The sequence below is a fragment of the Moschus berezovskii genome, chromosome 3, assembly GCF_049115385.1.
Source record: "Moschus berezovskii isolate FMDL1 chromosome 3, NW_MosBer_1.0, whole genome shotgun sequence".
In the NCBI taxonomy this organism is placed as follows: domain Eukaryota; kingdom Metazoa; phylum Chordata; class Mammalia; order Artiodactyla; family Moschidae; genus Moschus; species Moschus berezovskii.
The window spans coordinates 108,715,089-108,738,557 of record NC_142462.1 but is presented as its reverse complement, the minus strand read 5'-3'; the positions used below and the strand labels follow the sequence as shown (position 1 = coordinate 108,738,557).

Genomic DNA, 23,469 nt, shown 5'->3' with positions numbered 1-23,469 from the left:
CCATGTTCTTGGATTAGAAGAATTAATATTGTTAAAATGACCATAACTATCCATGGCAACCTACAGATTCAATGAAATCACTATCAAAATACCAATGGCACTTTTCACAGAACTAGAATAATTTAAAAAATGTGTATGCAAACACGGAAGACCCTGAATAGCCAAAACAATCTTGAAAAAGAGGAACAGAGCTGAAGGAATCATGCTCCCTGACTTCAGACTATGGTACTAGCACAAAAATAAATACAAAGACCAATGGAACAAAATAGAGAGCCCAGAAATAAACCCACACATGTATGGTCAACTAATCTACAACAAAGGAGGCAAGAATATGCAATGGAAAAAAGAGTCTCTTCTGAAGGCAGGGGTGGGAAAACTGGACAGCTACACATTAAAGAATGAAATCAGAACATTCACTAACACCACATACAAAAATAAACTCAAAATGGATTACAGACCTAAATATAAGACCAGAAACCATAAAACTCCTAGAGGAAGGCATAGGCAGGACAGTCCGACATAAATTGTACCAATATTTTTTATATCTATCTCCTAAAGCAAAGGAAATAATAATAAATGGGATCTAATTAAAATCATACGCACAGCAAAGGAAAGGAAAAACCAAATGAAAAGACAACTACCTACCGAGTGGGAGAAAATATTTTATAAATGATGTAACTGATAAGGGTTAATATTCAACATATATAAACTGCCATATACTCAACATCAAAAAATAACCCAATTAAAAAAATGTGCAGAAGAACTGAATAAACATTTTTCCAAAGAGAAAATGTAGATGGCCAACAAGCACATGAAAAGATGCTCATCATAGCTAATCATCAGGAAAACCACAGTGAAATATCAATCTCACACCTGTCAGAATGGCTATCATCAAAAACACAAATAACAAATCATGGCGAGATTGTGGAGAATAGGGAACTCTCATAAACTGCTGGTTGGAATGTAAATTTGTGCCTCCACTACAGAAAACAGTATGGAGGTTTCTCAAAAATAGAACTACCACATGACCCAGTAGTTTCACTCCTGGGTATATATCCGAAAAAAAAAAAAAAAAACAGCACTCGTTTGAAAAGATAACATCCCTTCCAGTGTTCACAGCAACATTATTTACAGTTGGCAAGATATAGAAGCAATCAAGTATCCATTAACAGATGAATGGGTGAAGAAAATGTGGTGTGTGTGTGTGTGTGTGTGTGCATGCATGTGTGCACATGTGCATGGAATACTACTCAGCCATAAAGAAGAATGGAATTTTGTCATTTGCAGCAACATGGATGAACTTGGAGGGTATTATGCTGAGTGAAATAAGTCAGAGAAAAACAAATACTGAATGACATTACTTATATGTGAATCTAAAAAATGTGAAAATAGTGAATATATTCTAGTGAATATAACAAAAAAGAAACAGACTCACAAATATACAGAACAAACAAGTGGTTACCAAAGGGGAGAGAGAAGGGAAGACGGAGAATACAGGGATAGGGGATTGAGAGGTACAAAATATTATGTATAAAATAAGCTACAAGGATAATTGTACAACATGGGGAATATAACCAATATTTTATAATAACTGTAAATAGAATGTAACCTTTAAAAATCGTGGATCACTATACTGTATACCTGTAACAGTATACAAACCTGTATAGTTTGTACATCAACTATACTTCAATAAAAAACAAAAAAACCTGTCAAACTTGTGTTGAAGAACATTACACATTTCTCAGCTACAGAGCTCTGTAGTATTGAAGCCATACTGTAAAATTAAAGAAGTTCTGATAGCCTTCCTTTTATTCTATGTCTCCATCCTCTTCAGTTCAAGCTTGTCTTAGTCACCTCTTAATACCATCACAGAGTCGGACACGACTGAGCGACTGAACTGAACTGAATACCATCACATCGGGGGTTAGGGTTTCAACATGTGTATTCAGTCAGTGGTGGGGCACACACACTCAGTACACAATACCACCTAAACTCCCTAATCCTCCTCCTGGTCTAATTTCCTCCTTAGGCACTTCTCATCACCTAACACATCATACATTTTACTTGCTTAGTTGGTAAAGAATCCACCTGCAATGCAGGAGACCCTGGGTTGATTCCTGGCTTTGGAGGATTCCCTGGAGAAGGGAAAAAGCTACCCACTCCAGTATTCTGGCCTGGAGAACTCCACGGACTGTATAGTCCATGGGGTTGCAAAGAATCAGACAGGACTGAGTGACTTTCACATTTTACTTGCCAACTAGAATATAAGCTATGATGGAAAGGATTTTTTTTTTTCTTATTTTGTTCACTGATCTATTCCCAAGCATGAAGTCAGAGCTCAGTTCATAGCTGTTAAGTAAATAAAAAAATGAATATAGGACTAACAGTCAGGCAACGAATGTTATGCTGCCAACTCTTATTAACAAGTAGTGTGGCTTTTGAAAAGTAATTTAATCTCTCTGCATCTTAATTGTTCTCATCAATAAAGCAAGGGTATTAAAAAACTCTAAGATTAGAAAATTCTATGATTTAAGGATATGGTACATAATAAGAAAATAACAATTATGCTATACAATAATTTATACAACTGCAGACTCTTTTTTGCCTGGTTGTTAGTCATAGTAAGAAGAGTACCTACTTGGCATATCCATATCATAGGCATAAATTTTCAATCGTACCTGAGAATTTAACTTGAGAAGATCAGTCTGAGAGTCATTGGATTCTGAACTGTCAGAGGCATGGCTACTACAAAAAATAATAAATTACATAATGTTTTGGTGGTGTTTTAAAATTTCAACTGTTACTTTTACTTTATTATGTTATTGGAATGGCAGAAATAGTTCTAGTTATAAAAAGGATGTTTACAAAGGTGGTGTAGATGTTTGATAGCTCTAGGCATTAGAAGAGAGTATTAGAGGAATGATAACTGAAATTGATTGGATCGTGTCAAATATAAACAAATCCATGAGTTCAAAATGATACTCTATCTGTAAACAAACTTTTGAGTCACCATTGGAGGTTACAGGGGCACTAACTCAAAGTCTGAAAACTTATAAAGGTTAAGAATCAAACATTTGCTCTGCTTTTCCTATAGGAACTGCACTAAAATTAGTACCTTCCTTTTTCCAGTAACATTCCCTTGGCATTAAATTTTGCACTTATCATTCACTAACTTAGATTATTTATATGGTGTCTCTATAAATGTGTCAATTCTCTGTGGGTAATGACAGCATTAAAAGCAATTTGAATATGTCTTTCACATATAGTAGTACATAGTGGGTACTCAATATCATTTGAATAAATGAAGTCTTGATGAGGTCTGGCTGAAGTAATATGAATAGGGAAAATTTCCCTCCATCTCTAGCCAGGATTTTCAGTAAAGACTGACAATTCAATCCTCAAATTGTTATAACAGGCCTTCCCTAACCAGGAATGGAACCCTAGTCGTGGTGGTGAGAGAGTCGAATCCTAACCACTAGAGAGCATGGTAGAATAACACAGCAAATTACATTACTTTCACTATCTTGACCTACCTAGTCTCTAGATCCAATGTAATTTCTTTCAGAGAAGTATCTGAATCATCAATGACTTTTTCCAAGTTTATATGTTTCTCCATTTCTTCTAATTCTTTCAAGCACTGATAATACTAGGGGAAAATGATAGGTAAGTTAATTATAAATAACTATTTCCTAATTAAAGTAACTGAATATTTATAGACACCTGGGACATCAAGTACAACAAAACAGTGAATGAACAGTCAGGATGTTAGAAGGAACAAACTGCTGCAGGCCCAAAGGCAGGTGATGTTATCTGGGCGTCTGGAGTCTGATGTATGAGCAAACGGACTTTAATTACCTTGGTTCGGTCTGGATCACAGTAGTCCAAGAGAGAATCACAAAAGTGATATCCCATTGACTCCAAGTCTTTCGTGTTGAAATGAGTGCCTCTTTTATTACCTAAAACATCAATAAGTTTATCCACCTTTTATGGTGAGTTAAAACATTTTTTTCTTAGCAGGAAGGCCTAAGTTGCAAAACAGTATAAACAAAACACCTGATATTCCATATTCTGCACTCTGGATCTTCTACACTGGGACAAGTCATTAAACAACTGACTATTTTCCCTTGTTCCCTCTCCACCACCTGGACCAAAGGTGACATTTAAATGAACACAGATTAATCTGTGTTGCAAAGCAGAAGAAAATTCAGTCAGAAAGTTATAGACTACTTGGTTACCAGTTATAAGCACCCTAAACATCACTTAGAGAAAAACCTGCATAAATATTTAATGTTTTCATCATCATTAACAGTGTTATATCAATTTCAAGGTGCTGAGAAATTAGCCAGAAGTAATATGTCCAGATTTCTGGCACTTGCCTTTGAGTTGATACGTTTTCTAATAATGTGAGTTACCCCAATATGAGGCATTCTAAGGATATGTTAAATGTGACTAAAAGCTTCCTTAAATGGAACTAGAGCACATGTTTTTTTTACTTCAAGGAACCAATTAAAAAAACAAAAAAAAAACAAAGCCCAGTCAACTTTGTCTTAAAAATAGCAAATCTACTAAAGATATTTCGATTCTGATATTTTAATTATGAGCATTGATTTTTCTTGAAATCACTAGTCATAGGAACTCTTCTAAAAGAAAAACCCCAAACAAGCAATTAAAGATCATATCATGAAACAACCACTTAGGTATACTATATATGTTAAAACTTCCTTTTCTAAACAAAGGAAAATGATGCGATAGAGATACATACAGTAGGCATTTGTTTATTCATCCTATTTATAGAATTGATTAGATTACTGGTATATATCTAAGTAGGAAGAAAGTGCTCACTATCCAGTTGTCAAACACTATGAATCTTACATTGAATGTGTTCCTTTGGTTTAAATCTCTGACAGTCACGAATGAGGGCTCTCAATCTTACCCAGAGTAGATCCACAAAAAGTGGCCTCCATGGTGAAGCTGTTCCTGATCCCCATTTTCCACATCACCACCCTTCCTGTTCCCTCTTTGCTCTTTTGAATATTAAACTTGCAGGATGAGAATGAAAACTGAAAAGAAGCAAATAAAAATGAGACCCACTGCTTTTCTAATCACAATGTCTGTCATAGGAAGTAGGGTTAGAAATGAAAAAGTGGGTGTGCAAAAGCATAATTCTCTCTAAAGCTAAAATAAAAGCTTCTGGAGCTGCTTTTATTTCCTGATCAGTGGAAATAGCTCATTTTAAGGATGACATATTTACATTTCTGAGAATTATAGGCTTGAATTCTGAAATAAATTTTACTTTATATATATAAACCATATGCATTCAAAACCGAGTTGACTTATTCTTGATAGTGTTGACTTTAAAAGGTTACAAGAAGAAGTCTAAACATATTTAGGAATGAAGATCAGTGTTGTAGATTTTTAGATACTGATGCTTTATTATCACATGAAAGATAATTTGAAAATTACTCTGAAAGATTGTTGTAACATCAGTATCTACAATGTTTTTGTAATTACAATTGAAAAAATTTACTTTGTGTTCCATCCTGTGAATGTTAACACATGCATGTTGTTGTTTAGTCACTAGGTCTGACTCTTTTGTGACCCCACAGATTGTAGCCTGCCAGGTTCCTCTGTCCATGGGATTTACCACTGGGTTGCCATTTCCTTCTCCAGGGAATCTTCCCAACCCAGGGACTGAACTTGCACCTCCTGCATTGGCAGGTGGGTTCTTTACCACCGAGCCACTAAGACATGTAAAGCCACTTGCCATGGGTGCCTGCCACCTGCCTCTATAAGGATTAAGTCATGTGCCACAGCAACTGCTGACCTCCAATACTTGCCCTGGAGGAGTTCAGGGTAGAAAGCAGGAATGAGACACTATGCTACGGGAAACTGGCAGGACAGGTCTTTAGATAGTTAGATACTGTCGGGAGCTGATTTTGTGAGCCCAGTTCTTATATCTCATATCTAGAAAAGCACTAAGATCCTTCATGGTGACGACTGTTTCTTGAGACTAGCAGAAGCTTCTCAAGACCAGCAGAAACTTTCTACAAATATGTGCTTGACTGCATGTACTTCCTGTTTACCAAAATCACATATATATGTGTCCTTTCCAGCTACCTCTTTGGAACAGTTTCTCAGAGCTATCTGATGTGCTGTCTCCCAGGCTACAGTCCTCATATTGCCCCAAATAAAACTTACTTGCAACTTTCACATTGTGCTTTTTTTTTTTTTAGTTGATAAAACACTACCACAAACCAGAATATAGAACAATTCCATCACCTCTTAAAAACTCCCTTGTGCCATCCATTTGCAGTCACGAGTCTTTTGCTTATTTTGGGGCTATGGTAAATGGTTCTGTTTTAAAGCCTGGTTTCCAGTTGTTCACAGTGAGTATATAGAACTGCAGCTGGCTTCTGTAGATGGACCCTGTATCCTAGGACACTGCTAAATTCACTGTTATAGTTTTTGTGGATTGCATGGATTTTCTATGAAGACAATCACATCTGCCTTTCCTTTCTAGTCTGCCTTTTATTTCTTTTTCTTCCCTTACTGCACTTGTTAGAACCTCCAGTATAAGGCTGAATTGAAGGGGTAAGAGTGGATATCCTTGCCTTGTTCCTGACCTTAAGAGAAAAACAATCAAGTCTTTTATCATCAAGTGTGGTGGTAGGCTAGTGGGTGGTTTTCCCTTCATATTTCAAATTACTGGTTATTAAACATTTCACATCATTGCTTTATATGGTCAACTGTATAAACCAGTCAAAAAACACTAAATAAAAAAGCAGTTTACTGAATAAGCCTATCCATTCAGCTGTCCTGCATGGACAATATGTAGTAAAGGAAAAGTCAAAATCTTAAAGGTGCTTACTTTATCTGGACAATTTTTGCTCAGCATAAGTGGAAAGATTCGCTGCTGTAAGTATAATGCTTTACATCTATCACTACCATCACAACCATACATGAATATGTTCTCTTTCTTGCTATGGCCATGAAGATCACAATACAGAATAACCTCTCGTTTCTCCATCAATCTACCAAGAAGAAAAAGAACAAGTTATTGCATTTTATCTCTGCATTTTTCTTCTGTGGTTGTCGTTATGAATTAACAAGTCTAACATCCAAATAAACAGCATTTCTTATATCCTAGTTTTCAATTTCTTTTCTTACTTCTATCGCATAATATATAATTTTTTAACACCTACAATAAGCTCCTATTAATTGTATATAAAATACGAATGCTTTAGCCTTCCACTATAAAGACAAAACTTACCTTATTTCCAAGACTTTCTCCAACAATATTTCTCTGCTTTTTGGTTGTTTTGTTGTACACTGAAAACAACTCACTCCTATCTTTGCCCATTAGCTCTTAGATTCTTTCTGACTGAAATACCTTCCTTCTTCATCTTTGTAAATGCAAATACTACCCCTTATCCATCAACACTGACCTCAGGTCGCACTTCCTAACTAGTGAAGCTCCCCACCAAATTTTTCTTTTCTTTGAACTCCTGTAGTATATAATATTGCTACCATTTACTTGACACTTACCTAAATAGATTTTTAGATTTTCCATAGTTAATCTCGTTATAGAAAGGGAATGCTTCAAAATCTCTAAAACAGTGCAATGCATACAAGTACACAAATATGTGTTAAAACTTGTGCCTGATGACTCGATGCTGAAGCCAGTTAACATTTACCCTTTGAGTAATGTGGTGAATAAATACCATTTTGAGAAAAATGGTATCAAAGTTTGAATTGATTATTTTTCTGGTAAATTTCTAATAAATAATTTACAGAAATCATTTTTCAAGAGCACAATTCTTTTAGCCTGTATAATTTAGGCATTCAGTGAATATTAAAGTAATAAAAAAAAAAGCCCCTCAGAACTGGTTGATGAAAATAACTAGTAGGCTTTCAAAAGGTGAAAAAGTGGTATTAAGGTGGCAGGATTATGGGCATTTTTGTCTTGATTTTCATATTTCCAAACTTCATACAGCTACTTAAATAACTGAAATTATATACACTGTTTGTTATATCTGGAAGGATAAACATGTTAACAATTTGTACTAATATGAAATATACTACTTTTATAATAAAATATTAAATCTAAAAATCAAAATATTCAAAGTGTAGCTTTTATTCAAAACAGTACTTTTTTAAACTATAGTGAAATTTCAAGCTGAAATCTGTTACATATATAAGTTTATTGCCCTTTTTCATTTGATGACCAATAAATTCTAACTGATAACATAAGATTGACATAAAGCCATCAAATGATCATTGCAAGTTTTTAGAATTAGATTATAAAACTACATTTTTAAATCATTTCCCCAGTTTTAATGAACATCTGGTTTCTTTTAAGTGAGTCAAAAGAAACTCTAAGTAATTAAATCCCAAAGAAATATTAATTACTACTTCTGAAGTGAAACAATAACAGGGTCTCTCATCTTACACTGAATCCCTTTAGAAACATTTGGGATTTTTTTCTTAGCCACAGTTAAGATATACTAAGTATCTTACACTAAGTCAGTTCAGTTCACAGTTCAGTTCAGTCGCTCAGTTGTGTCCGACTCTCCGCGACCCCATGAATCACAGCACGCCAGGCTTCCCTGTCCATCACCAACTCCCGGAGTTCACTCAAACTCATGTCCACAGAATCAGTGATGCCATCCAGCCATCTCATTCTCTGTCGTCCCCTTCTCCTCCCGCCCCCAACCTTTCCCAGCATCAGAGTCTTTTCCAGTGAGTCAACTCGTCGCATGAGTATTGCAGTTTCAGATTTAGCATCAGTCCCTCCAATGAATACCCAGGATTGATCTCCTTTAGAATGGACTGGTTGGATCTCCTTGCATACTAAAATCTATTATTTTCAAATACTCTAAATATATTTAATCTTAGGCATACTTACAGCTGCTCACCTTTCCACACATATGTGACTGCCTTTTATTCCATTTACTGCCTATGATTAATTGCATTAAGGTAGTTCTTTTTCTTGGAAGTCTTTCTGAAACTTACTGAATAGATTCCTGCCTTAAGCTTCTTATGAGACAATTTAAGATGAACTAAGATAAATATCTTTCACAGAGACAAGCCAAGGGGATTTGGCTGTAATCCATCCTGTGTTGGGCCAGGCACCCTTAATGTCAAAGAGTATTAAGGAGACATTATAAATACTCAAATGGGCTCCAAAAGTTCCCTTTCTATTAAAAATAAACTTTAAATTCTGGAATAAATTCAGATTTACATAAAATTGCCAAAAATAGTTGAGAGTGTCCATATGGCTACCCCTTGGTCCATTTTCCCCTAATGTTAACATAACCATGAAATATTGTCAAAAACCAGGGAACCAACATTGGTACATTACTGTTAAACTCCCAACCTTATTTGAATTTCATGAATTTTCCCAATAATGTCTTTTTTCTGTCCCAGAATCCAATATAAGGTACCACATTGCATTTACTTAGCTTTTTGTCTGTCATCCCCAGGAAACTAAGTCATGGGTTATTCTTTATCACTTAAATATTTCCCAAGTAACTTCAGAGAATCCTGAAGTCCACATCTGTGAGGGGTATAAAACCAGGGTTTTCACTCCTTTTTGTGGGGATCTGCATTTCACTCTCCATGTGTCTAAGATGAAAGGATTAACATGAAAGTTGAGGCTGAACTCAGACAACTTAGAGCCATGCTGGGAGCTTTGGAAGCCTGTCAGCTCCTTTAAGGGACTGGAGGTATCCCTGAGGTGGTCCTTCTTGAAACGGGCTCTGACACTTGCTCTAGTAGCCCTGGTGATGGAGCTGGGTAAGGATACAAACACTCTCTAACAGTACTTATCAGTGTAACATTTGAACAATCCTAAAAAGTTTACAAAGAGTTTTTACATCTATATCTAATTAACTCCTTTTCTTTTTACATTCGAGGAAACACTGAATACATTTAGAATTCCCAATATTCCAGTAATATTGGACACTTTATTCTGGGCACTTTAGTAATAATCTCATTTAATGCTCCTGTCTGTGAGGTAAGTATTACTATTCCCACTTTACAAATAGATGAGGAAATGGAGGTTTGGGTTTGTTTTTAAACTGCTCAAGATCACACAGTTAGCAAATGACAGAGCAGGGATTCCCATTTGATGTGTTTTCATTTCAGTCTTCACATTCTTAACCAAAAAGGTTAAGAGGCTTTGGACTTGGAATGGGTATTGTTTCACTCCAATAAATCTTTCTACTCTAGCAATGCTGTTTCTGATTGTTATTACTTGAATCTATTAAATAATTTACCCAGTAATCCAACAAGTCTTTAAATATTACATGCATTTTACTATTCTGATTCTTTAGAAAATTTAAAGCTGTTCATTTTTTTCTAGGGGCAAACAAGACTATTCATGAAAGCTTAAATAAGTATGCAACTATAATCATCCTAAGAGACTCATCGCAGAGCAATGTGTGGTCAACACAGTACTCAAAGACTCTAGATATAATTAATTTTCTAGATGTAATTAATGAGGGATTCTCAAGGATTCCAAAAGAAACATCAATAGCTTTAGGAAGAAACCAAATTTAAGACAGGCAAATTTAAGTTTCACTAAGCTATTAAAATGCTATTATTTTAAAAAAAAGCTAGTGAATGTTGTGGCATAATGCCAGAAAGGTATAGAAGCAGAGTTGAGAAGAATGAGGGAAAAAATTAAGTAGCTATAGTTAAACTATCTTAAGGAAAGTTAAGAGTAAAGTAAATGGGATTGTGGGAGCAAAATTCTTACTATCAAGTTTACTAAACAAGCAGAGGGTAGTTTGAGGCTTATTTTACCTCCGGATCATGTTCCGGGTATACCAGACAGAAGGAAATGATTCCTTCAGGAGAGATGTATAGTTACGGTTTAAATCCCGTCCAGCTAAGGAACACCGATAATTTCCTACAATCACACCATCTGGATTCAGCATGGGTACCACCTTGAAGACGAACGTGTCCCGAAGCAACTTTGCATCACTTGAGTTTCCTAAAATATAATCTAGGAAGCCTTTCATGATCCAAGAGCTGTTGGTTTCTCCTGGATGTACCCTTGCAGTCAGAATCACGGCCTTCCGCTTTCTTGACTCACTGTTCTTCAAGGGGGTAGCAATTGTTAAAATATATACCATGTTCCTAGCAATTGTGTGGCACAAGACACGTATTTTACAAAACTTTGACCGTACTGGGTCGTTATTGATGCCAGACAGGTATTCTTGCAGGTTTGTGTAAGTGTACGGATAGCAGTGAGCAAAGTAGCAGGTGTCTTTACTGTGTGGAAATTGAAACGTCCATGTAAGTGAAAAATGATGGTGCCTATCTTGCCCCTGGTTGTTTCTATAATACTTGATTTGGTCTCCTATTCTCTGCCAGCCAATATTACGAGTGCTGGCCTCTTTCTCAGAATAAAACAGTGGGCGCATACCCCGATTATAAAGACTAGCAGGCTTGGTGAAATTGATAATAGTGAATCTGTAGACTATTCCTGCTTGAGTATTAGTGACTTGGAAATAGTACCACTGGGTGTGTTTATTTGTGAACAGGTCAGGTCGCACAGTCAGCTGGTATTCATACTCTGCCCTAATACACAAAAAAAGGAAGGGGGGGAGACATAAAAATGTAAAAATGACATTCAAGTTTAAATAATAAAAGTAATAATAAATATACAAATAATATCCTACCTATTCATGGAAAGCTTTTTATTTGGGAAACTGTTTATTAAGCAGTATTTAATACCAAGTAATTGCAAAAGATCAGCATTTTGAAATTTTCTCTTTTAACTGGATGTGAAACTGATTCTATGCTAATTCTGAAGTCTTTTTATCCCTTTGTAATTCAAGAGAACACATTAAAAAAATGGGCATTTGACAAAAAATTATGTATTTCAACCCAGTTATGTTTCCTATAAAAGAAGTTATTAAAGAGTTCTTATTTCCAGTCTTTTTTTTTTTTTACTTCAGATACATATTTGTTTTATATTAGATTCTAACTCTAGAGATCTGAAATACATACCACTAACAAAGGTTAAAAACATATATAAATTACTATGAGCACATGAATTATAAAATTTTAAACTTTTTAAGAGGACAGGAACTATATTTGATAACTATTTGCATTCCCCATACTTAATCATTGAAGATACTTAAATAAAAGCAAATATAACTTCATCAGTACATTACTTATATATACAACAATTTTACCTGGTTAGTTGTGCCTCTTTTCTTTACCAAGTAACTTCCTATTCTATCAGCATTATGCACTTATTATGTGTGTGTATGTATTTGTGTAAATTGGTGAAATGAGTGTTGCAAAACCTTAAGAGCTGTTGAATCCAGGTGATGAGTATATGTAGAACTGTATTATGCTCTGTACTTTAGTGTATGTTTAAAATTTTTCATAAAATTAAAAAAAGAGAATATCCTTGAATTGTATGCATATTCCCAAGCATGTTTTATAGAACACTCATCTGAAGACCTATTCCATTAAAAAGTTGGAGAAGCAGTGTTCATGTGTGTTTAACAGTTCATACTGGCATACTGAAAATGTACACTACAGAAACCTGCTTAACTTTAATTCATAGCTCTCAAAACTGTTTGAATCCAAAACCTTCCATACCTACCCTCTTATGATAATCTCTAATTAGCATCTATACTTCAGGCAATGGATACTAAAACTATTGTACCTAATAATACAGGAAATAGTTGATAGTCTAGCTCCTCAAATAAAAATAATTAAAACCTACACTTTGACTACCTTCTGTAGATTACCACTCTCAAACCTTGCTTCAAACATCAAAGTATCGTCACAGTTATCCACAGGCTGCTTCAAGGGTGTCCGGTTGCCCCCAACTCGGGAATACACAAAACACGGCTCTTTGTAGGCTGATGAGAGACCATAAAGATGTTCAAGCCATATCTAAAGTCTGTTCTGCATAGAGTTTGGAGCTACAGTATAATTGAAGTGTCACTAAGGATTATAAATTTTAATATGAACTAACATATAGGTTTATGTTGAAATAAGAAAGTCTGAGTATTTAGATTAGAAAAGCAATGCCTAAAATAAATTCATGAATTTCTCACAGTAGAAATACATGAATTCTATTTCTGGTTATAATGAAGTAATTTTTCCTGAAACTGTTTTTTCACCGTAAATGACTATAAAACTGGACAAAAAAAAAAAAACAAATTAACCATTTCCATGCATTCAGACAACACAAAGATTAGAACTACATAAAGTTCTTGAAAAAAGATAAAAACATGAAATAAGCTCATGTTTTAACTTTCGATTTCTTCTTGGGAGCACTTTCTACCTCTTAGAAAGATGGCACTTAAGGTCAGCGTATCAGTCTTGTTGAGCTGAGGAGGCACAACTCTTGCCTGGGGCTGCTGAAATTAGCACCCCAGGTACTGGAAGAAGAAAGCTACAGAGAGGGCGGGCTTCAGTAGTCCACATGATGGTTGCTTGGCTGAAGACCTGGCTGTACAAGCACAGGGTAAGGTTACAGAAGACAGGACAGAGTGCTCCTGAGATAGCAGAGGATGAACATTCTGGGATATATTGAAATTCCAGCTCATCCAGAATAGAAAGGCTTCACTGAGCACTGCAGGCATTTAACTGTGACTCTAGAAAGGTTGACTACTAGGCATAAAAACCACATGTAGGAGAAGGGTCATGACCTAGAATGAAGGACAAAATAAAAACATATGTTTTTATAAAGAAAGTAAACCAATTCTAAAAGAAGCAAAATGATTTGTCAGCAATTTTAGCTGCCTACCAGAAAAAAATTCAATTTAAAAAAAGGAAAACTCCAAAACATGTCTTTCACAATTTCCCACATGTGATAAAAAAAATTATGAAGCATACAGAGAATGAGGAAATGTGATCCAATAAATGTTTATATATTTAACAGACCCGAAGATAACTCAGATGGTATGATTAACAGAGAAGGACTCTGAATTTATGTTAAAAGGAAAAGATAATGAATAAACATATCAACTAATAAAAAAAAGGAAACTATAAAAAGAATGAAATGAAAATTCTAAAAATTAAAAAGTACAATAACAGAAATGAAAGATTTACCAGATGGGCTTAAGAGAAATTGAATATTGCAAAAAAAAAAAGACTCAGTGAACTTACAAACAAATGAATACAATTATCCAAACTCAAGACCAGAGATAAAGAAAAGAACAAAGATCCAGTGAATGTGGGACATAACTAGAAATCTACCACATGTATGCTTGAAATTCCAAAGGACAGAAAAGAAAGAATATCATGGAGAAATTATGTGAAGAAATAATGGCTGAAAATTTCTCAAATTTGGATAGACAGAACTATTAAACTATGGATCCAAGATGTTCAGCAAACTCCAAGCAGGATAAATACAAAGATAAACAAATCTAGGCAGATCATAGAAGACACAGCATATATAATGTGGAACAATGATATAAATTATGTCTGACTTTTTCTTAAAGAGAACAGATGTCATGAGATAATGGAACAATACCTTTAAAGAAATAAAAATATATAAAAGAAAAAATGTGAACCCCAAATTCTTTATGCCCAGTTGTTTGGGGACTTCCTTCTCCTACAGCTATAGGTCTCGACACTAGTCTGATCTCTTACCCTTTCGTGCCGAGGAGAAACAATGGTTCTGTTCTGTTGACAACTCAGTGTTGTCTCACCATCCCTTATTAGTTTCCCTTGATTCTGTCCACCCTTTTATAAGATATGTTTTCATTAAAATTTCTTAAATTACGTTTGCCATCCAATTCCTGATAAGACCTTTACTGACTCACCTCAGCTACGTTAATTTTATATTATATCTCATTTAAGTTATGTGTGGAAGTTATAAGGTAGGTTAGCTGGGTAAATATTTGAAATCAAATTGAAAAAAATCAGAGGTGCTTTCCTTACCTCATTTGTTTAAAAATGCATGAATATATGATTTCTGTAATTGCTTACTATACAGGAGGCAATCCCTGTGAATTCCTCTATTTTGCCAGCTCTTTAAATAAAATACATGTTCCCTGGAAGTTATCTTTAATATATACTCTAAGATATACAAATGTGATGGTGAAACTGTACAGGAGTCCCATACTTCCTGACATTAGGGTTTCAGGAGCAGGTTGAGACTTCTATGTTTGATTATTAGTACACCTGACCATAAAGCAGAGATTTTTACATTACTGGAACTCTCAAAGTGCCAATTATTAATCCTGAGTGTTAAGAACACTTTCCTGAGGTATAATCTTGGATAGTATTTGTGATGTGGGATTTTTTTTGGCAATCCCAAGAGATGCATCAAACTGGCATGAAATGAAAATAAACCATTTGAAAGACTGCATGAACGTGACCTATAGACAGACAGATGCAGAGCACTCTGCTGGATATATCTTTGAAAACTGATGTGAAGTTTAATTCCATCTCAATAAAACTCTTCATTCTCATGGTCAGCATGACACTTTATTTTAAAATAACTGTGCATAAACTGCAGTATGCACCTTCAAGAATACAATTAGCACTGAATCAACATCTGGATCAATATTAACCAAACATGGTTATGGAGTCAGGGATTTCCTGGTAATTGGCAATTTCCACTATAAACAGCAGAACAAATACAACTTAATAGATTAGCCCAGACACCAAATTATTATATTTTATCGCAATATGTCTCATTATGTACCCACCATCTTCAGCTAGATAAACCACAGTTTCTTCCTTGGAGTTTGCATAAAGGGGTTCCATCTCCAGGCCTGTGGGGATGTACATTGGCTCAGGATTCAAAGGGGTCCAATCTGGAGAAAAACCATTATTTGAAAATGACTTCAAAATAAAGCAATACGATTTTATTGTGTAATTTCAGATTATTCATTGGTAGATCTAGGTTCAAAGATTTCTCATTGAAAGTAATAATGAGCATGGTCACACTTTAACAAAACCCATAACATTTTATTTGCACCTTGTGCTCACTCAGTCATGTCTGACTTTTTGTGAAACCCATGGACTGCAGCCTACCAGTCTCCTCTGTCCATGGGATTTTCCAGTATTTTCCAAGAATACTGGAGTGGGTGGCCATTTCCTACTCCAATTTGCACCTTGGTTCTAAGTCATTATATAGTTCACGATTATTTTGTGTCACCACAGATTTAACACTAAAGATTGTATTTCTCCCGGGTGCTTGATGCCTCTCTTAACCTATCTTTGGGAAACTTACTTCACCTTTTTATTCTCTTTTCCTGCATCTTCAGTCTTTTGCTTCCTAATGGTTGCCCCCTAAGCTGGCACGCATGGTTCAAGTTTCGTCTCCCCATTGGAAGGCTATCCTTGGAGCCACACCTTTTCCTTTACCTATACCAGCTTTCCTACTCTTCATTATTTTTAGGACCATATTTTTGACCATGATCTATCTGGTTGGGAAAAAATGACTTCATGGTCCAAACACCCCTTGTTGTTCCCACTTTTTAGTGGACAAGAGTTTGGTGACTCCTTCTACTTATTGGATGCTGTGTGTCAGACTGTGCTTCGCTCTGGTAATAGAAATGCTCCGGTAGAGGGAGCCAGCCTCTATGATCCCAAATACATTTGCTGCTGCTAAGTCACTTCAGTTGTGTCCGACTCCGTGCGACCCCACTGACGGCAGCCCACCAGGCTCCCCCGTCCCTGGGATTCTCCAGGCATGAACACTGGAGTGGGTTGCCATTTCCTTCTCCAGTGTGTGAAAGTGAAAAGTGAAGTCGCTCAGTCGTGTCCGACCCTTAGCGACCCCATGGACTGCAGCCTACCAGGCTCCTCCATCCATGGGATTCTCCAGGCAAGAGTACTGGAGTGGTGTGCCATTGCCTTCACAAACAAAAGAACTTGGTGATGAGAAACAAGTGTTGCTGGACAAATACGTTTTTGGTGTTATACGAACAACTGCTGTAGCAGCAGAAGTGCATTTGACATGAATAAGGGTCAAGTCTAGCTACAGAAAAAACACAGAGCAGAATATCAATGCAAATATTCCACAGTGTACTTTATAGGGTTAACAACAACGCACAACACAACTGATAACAAAGAATAAAGCAAATTAAAATTTAGAAGTGAGACTCTCATTAGTTGAAAACAATTAACTCAAACCAAAATTAACAATGAACTGATAATACAGCACCTGTTTTGAAATTTTGGGGAATTTTAGCTATTTACTTTTTTTTTTTTAACCATCTTGATACAAAAAGCTGTATAGTCTGACCTTTAAAAAGTATAGTAATCTCATTTTATATCTTCATGCAATTTGAAGATACCTTTTCTCACTTAGGTTACAAAGTTATTCATTTTCTTCTCCCTCTTCTTAAAAGGCTCACAGAGGAATTAACCTAATGTCTGTGTACAAATGGAATATGACTTGCCATCCCTGTAAACTTAGAAACTACTTTAGAAAACCTATTGACAGGCTGTATTCCTATAACTGTGGTATTTTATTAATAGAAATTCTTTGGGTATTGATTATAAAAGGTGTTCCTCTCCCAAGATTAACTTATGTTCCACTTTCCAATGCTGAATAAAAGGTTCAGAATAAGTGATGGGCTATATCTGGCCCATGGGCTATAGTTTATTACTACAGAGCCTGGACTCTAAGCCTTAGCTTTTCCTACATAAGAAATCTCCCCAAATATTAGTGACATAAAACTAACTAATTTATTTATCTCAGCTGGGTGATTCTTCTGGTATGTGTTAGGACCACTCATGTATCTTGATCAGCTGCAGGTTTAGCTGGAGGCTGGCTGATCTAGGATAACCTCAGCTCATCTCTGCTTCACTCTCATCATCCAGAAAGCTAGCAAGGAATTGTTCCATGGTGGCTGGACAGGGTTTAAGAGAAAGCAAAAGTGTGCAGTCTCTTGAAGCCTAGGTCAACACTGGCATGCTTTCTTTTCTGCCACACTCAATCTGGCTAAAGCAAGTCACAAGGCCATCTCAGATTCAAAGGATACGGCGAGAGTACACCTCTTCATGGAAGGAGACACAAAGTGGTATTTCAAAGGGTGAGGATACATGGATCCCCATGGAGAATTATGGCTACTTTTTAAATTGAGAAAAATTTACATATTATATATAAAATGATGTACTCATAAAACTGTACAGTTTAATGAGTTTTAAAAATATATAATCATGTAACCAATACACCTATCAAAATATAGAACATATTTTTTATCATCTTAGAAAGTTTCCTCTTGCCCTTTCCAAGTCAACCCCTACCACTGGTTTCTGTGACTGTAAACCAGTCTGCCTATTCTACAACTTCATATAATTGGAATCATATATAGTCATCTGTTCCTGGCCTCTTTAACTCAGTATAATGTTTTTGGAATTCATCTATGTTGTGTTTACCATGTTTTTTTTCCCTTTTTATTGTTGATATGTATGCCATTGTATGGCTGTACCATAGTTTGGATATCCATTCTCCTACTTCTGAACTGGTTCCAGTTTTTTGACTATTGTGAATAAATATGAAAATGAAAATTACATGCAACTATTTTTGAGTACATATATTTTAACTTCTCTAACCACCTTGGAGTAGAACCTTTGGTCACAGAATAGATATATATATATATTTTTTGTTGTTGTTGTTGTTTTTGTTAAAAAAACAACAAACCTTTTGTACTAGAATTCCAGTTCTACATTCTATTATTTGGAGTTCTCAGCCTTCTTAAATTAAAAAAAAAAACAAAAAACCAAAACCTGTTGCCATCCCAGATGTAAAGTTCTTATCTCACTGTGATTTTAATTTTCATTTCCTATGTTGAACATTTTCCCATATGTTCCTTAGCCATTATATGTCTTGCTTTAAGCAAAGTTTGCTCAAGTCTTTTGCCCACTTTTATTATTTTTTATTTAAAAATAAAATAAATTTTGCCATAAACATTAACAGTTAAAATATCACCAAATGAAAAAAAATACTATAGAATACACAGTTGCAAAAAAGCTACATTAAGTTATTTTACAACTGCCTCAAGCTGCAAAAAGAAAAAAAAACCCAATGCCTTACCTAAGTTATCCCTCTCTCAAAATAATGCCATTAAACCACGAGCTCCCCATCAAAAGACGGGAACTGCTTTTGTTAATTCATATATATATATATATATATATGACTGTATCACTTTGCTATACACCTGAAACAAACACAACACTATAAATAAAATACAGTACAATATAAAATAAAAATAAGTAACAGATCTTTGGGGCTTTACACTGAGTTAGAGTTCCTATCAGAGGGATAACAGCACCACAGCCGCACTGAATCCTCATGAAGGAGGCACACGAATGACTGGATTACAAGAGTTACAGGAATGAGAGCTGCTCACATCCCAGAAACTACAGCTCACAGAAAGCCAACAAAGGCACGAGAAACAGACCATTCACTTATGAATGTGTAAAACTCAAGAAAGTCCACATCACTCCTACAACATGTCAAAAGTGCCTCAGAATTCACACAATACCAACTTTCTCATGGTTCTGGTTAAATTACAAAATTACATTTTTTTTTTTAAACTTTGAACAGAGTTACAGATTTTGCCATTTGTTATAAACTGGTATATGTAATTTTGCCCATTTTTAATTTTTTCTTTTTAATACTGATTTGTAATAATTCTTCATATATTCTGCATACAAGTCCTTTGTCAGGTATACGCTGGGAATGTTTTCTTATAGACTGTGGCTTGCCTTTTCATTTTATTAACTGTATCTTTTGATAAGAATTTTTAATATCAATGATTCAAGTTTATTAATATTTTCATTGTTTCCTTTTTCTTTCTGGAGTCTCGCTACAGTATTGCTGCCTTATTCTATGGTTATGAAGATAATGTCTGGTTTTCTCCTAGGACTTTAAAATGTTAACTTTTATGTTTAGGTCTACAATCTATTTTGAATTAATTTTTTGTGTATTAAGTGAGATAGAGGTCAAGGTTTATTGTTTTCTACATGGATCCCAAGTCATTACAGCACAAATTCTTGAAAGGAATTTTTCCCTATTCCCATTGGATGGTTTTGGTGCGTCTGTCAACAACCATTTGGTCTCTTTCTGGATTCTATTCTGTTGCACCGATGTATTTATCTTTTTTTGCCGATTATTTGTGCTCACTTTTCAAATCTACCAAAACATACTTCTATCTATAGCTCACATGACCAGAAACAAACCAAATGTTCAAACAAATTATCAGGAATTATACTTATGAAAAGTACAGAAACAAAGAAATATAGCTCAGTGATTTATCACAAAGCAGATACCACTCAGGTCAAGAAATACTATATTGCAGGTATCACAGGTGCCCCACTCATGTCCCCTTCTAATCACTACCTTTAAAGGTAACCATTAGCCTTCCAGGGTAATCACTTCCTATTTTCCTTTATAATTTTCAACTTAAGTATTCACATATATACCTATATATAATATATAGTTTATATTTACACAAATATACACATGAAACTATAGTTTTGTTTTGTCTACTTTTGAACTTTACATAAACTGAACTACATAGTATATATTCTTCTGTGCTTTTAAACATATATTTGTGAAATCAGTCATGGTATGTGGCTGTAATTTGTTCGTTTTCACTGCTATGTAATATGTAACTATAAAAATGTTATAATTTATTTATCAGCTTCTACTTGTAATGGACATTGGGGCTCTGTTGGTTTGGAGGTATTATGAACAACAGTGCTACAAACAGCGAGCATATGTGCCCACATTTCTCTTGGATATATACCTGGGAGTAAGCATTCTAGATTGTAGGGCATGTATAGCTTCAATTTTAGTAGATAATACAAAGCTGTAATCCAAAGTAGTTATACCAACTTACATACCCACTAGCAGGTTATGAAGGCTGTAGCTGCTCCACATTCTCACCAATGTTTAGTACAAGTTAAAATCTGATCTCTCATGATTTCTAAGAAACGGTATACTCAGCCTTGTTAATAATTGGAAATGCACATTAAAACCACAATGAGACACCACTTCATAGTAAGGTTCAGGGATATGTTTACTGGCCATTTGGATAGCCTTTTTAATAAAGTACCTGTTCAAATCTCTTGCCTGTTTTCCAACTGGGTTGTCTTGTCCTTATTATTTGTAGAAGGGCTTTTGTATATTCTAGATGTGACCTCTTTGACAGGTATATATTGCAGACTGCAAATATATAATCCCAATCTATAACTTGCCTTGGTTTTTTTTTTTTTTATAATGTACTGAATTTCTTGACTTTGCTATAGTCAAAATTTTCAAAACTTTCCCTTACGGTTAGCATGTTTTATTCCTTTTTATTAATATGTTCCATTAATAAAATGTGTTCCATTTTATTCTTTCCCAATTTTAGTATCATGAAGATATCATCCTGTATTATTTTCTGGAAGTTTTGTTGTTTTTAAATGTAGATGTAAATTTACATCTACAACCAACCTGCACTTGACTTTTGTGTAGAGTAGGAGTGGAGTGGGTTTTCATTTTTTGAATACTGAAATCCAGTTATTCTAGCACTATTCATTGAAAAGACTACCTTTTAATTAGTCTTCTGAAGTTTCACTTTTATTATAAATCAGGTGTCCATTTGATCACTTTCCAAAAAATACTGTACACTTCGGCTATCACTCTCCAATCCCCTGGCCTTCAAGCCTCTAAGCAACCATTAATCTACTTTCTGTATATATTTGCCTATTCTGGACATTTCAAATAAATGGAATCATACAATGTTTGTCCCTTTGTGTCTGGCTTTTTAATGTTTTCAAGGTAAATGCATGTTGCAGCATGTATCAGCACTTCATTTCTTTTTATGTACAATTAATAGTCCATGTGGATACACCACACTTCATTTATCCATTCATCCACTGATGGACATTTCGGTTGTTTCCACCTTGGGCTATTTCAAGTCATATTGGCATATTAACACTCACGTACTTTTTTTGGACATGTTTTCATTTCTCTTAGGTATATTACAGGAGTGGAACTGCTGGGTCAAATGGGAACCCTGGTACACTTTGGAGAGAAGTGCCAAACTTTCCCAAAGTAGCTGTTTAAGATTTGCTGTTGCTAAGTCACTTCAGTCGTGTCCGACTCTGTGCGACCCCATGGACGGCAGCCCACTAGGCTCCGCCATCCCTGGGATTCTCCAGGCAAGAACACTGGAGTGGGTTGCCATTTCCTTCTCCAACGTGTGAAAGTGAAAAGTGGAAGTGAAGTTGCTCAGTCTTGTCCGACTAGTAGCGACCCCATGGACTGTAGCCCACCAGGCTCCTCTGTCCATGGGATTTTCTAGGCAAGAGTACTGGAGTGGCTTGCCATTGCCTTCTCCGGTTTAAGATTTGAGGGTTCTGATTTCTCATCAACTTTGTCATCTGATTGTTTACTCTAGTCTGCCTAGTGAGTGTAAAATGGTATCTCATTGTAATATTAATTTGCACTGCCCTAGTAGGGAAAACCACTAGACCATTCAGGTATGACCTAAATCAAATCCCTTATGATTATACAGTGGAAGTGAGGAATAGATTTAAGGGACTAGATCTGATAGACAGAGTGCCTGATGAACTCTGGACGGAGGTTCGTGACATTGTACAGGAGACAGGGACCAAGACCATCCCCATGGAAAAGAAATGCAAAAAAGCCAAATGGCTGTCTGAGGAGGCCTTACAAATAGCTGTGAAAAGAAGAGAAGGGAAAAGCAAAGGAGAAAAGGAAAGATATAAGCATCTGAATGCAGAGTTCCAAAGAATAACAAGGAGAGATAAGAAAGCCTTCCTCAGTGATCAATGCAAAGAAATAGAGGAAAACAACAGAAAAGGAAAAACAAGAGATCTCTTCAAGAAAATTAGAGATTCCAAGGGAACATTTCCTGCAAAGATGGGCTCGATAAAGGACAGGAATGGTATGGACCTAACAGAAGCAGAAGATATTAAGAAGAGGTGGCAAGAATACACAGAAGAACTGTACAAAAAAGATCTTCACGACCAACATAGTCACGATAATGTGATCACTGACCTAGAGCCAGACATCTTGGAATGTGAAGTCAAGTGGGCCTTAGAAAGCATCACTAGGAACAAAGCTAGTGGAGGTGATGGAATTCCAGTTGAGCTATTTCAAATCTTGAAAGATAATGCTGTGAAAGTGATGCACTCAGTATGCCAGCAAATTTGGAAAACTCAGCAGTGGCCACAGGACTGGAAAAGGTCAGTCTTCATTCCAATCCCAAAGAAAGGGAATGCCAAAGAATGCTCAAACTACCGCACAATTGCACTCATCTCACACACTAGTAAAGTCATGCTCAAAATTCTCCAAGCCAGGCTTCAGCAATATGGGAACTGTGAACTCCCAGATGTTCAAGCAGGTTTTAGAAAAGGCAGAGGCACCAGAGATCAAATTGCCAACATCCGCTGGATCATGGAGAAAGCAAGAGAGGTCCAGAAAAACATCTATTTCTGCTTCACTGACTATGCCAA

The 23,469-nt window shown here is 35.7% G+C and overlaps 1 protein-coding gene across 1 annotated transcript in view; it reads right to left on the bottom strand.

Annotated features, from left to right (window-relative positions):
* The window catches only part of AGBL3 (AGBL carboxypeptidase 3), a 109,502-nt gene that overhangs the window by 64,791 nt on the left and 21,242 nt on the right, over nucleotides 1-23,469 (bottom strand). The window contains exons 4-11 of the mRNA XM_088834676.1: nucleotides 15,693-15,800; nucleotides 12,749-12,887; nucleotides 10,807-11,586; nucleotides 6,869-7,031; nucleotides 4,934-5,060; nucleotides 3,856-3,956; nucleotides 3,534-3,646; nucleotides 2,679-2,745 (exon numbers count right to left, since the gene is read on the bottom strand). Coding sequence (XP_088690802.1) covers nucleotides 2,679-2,745; nucleotides 3,534-3,646; nucleotides 3,856-3,956; nucleotides 4,934-5,060; nucleotides 6,869-7,031; nucleotides 10,807-11,586; nucleotides 12,749-12,887; nucleotides 15,693-15,800 — 1,598 coding nt within the window. The remainder of the gene's footprint in view (nucleotides 1-2,678; nucleotides 2,746-3,533; nucleotides 3,647-3,855; nucleotides 3,957-4,933; nucleotides 5,061-6,868; nucleotides 7,032-10,806; nucleotides 11,587-12,748; nucleotides 12,888-15,692; nucleotides 15,801-23,469) is intronic.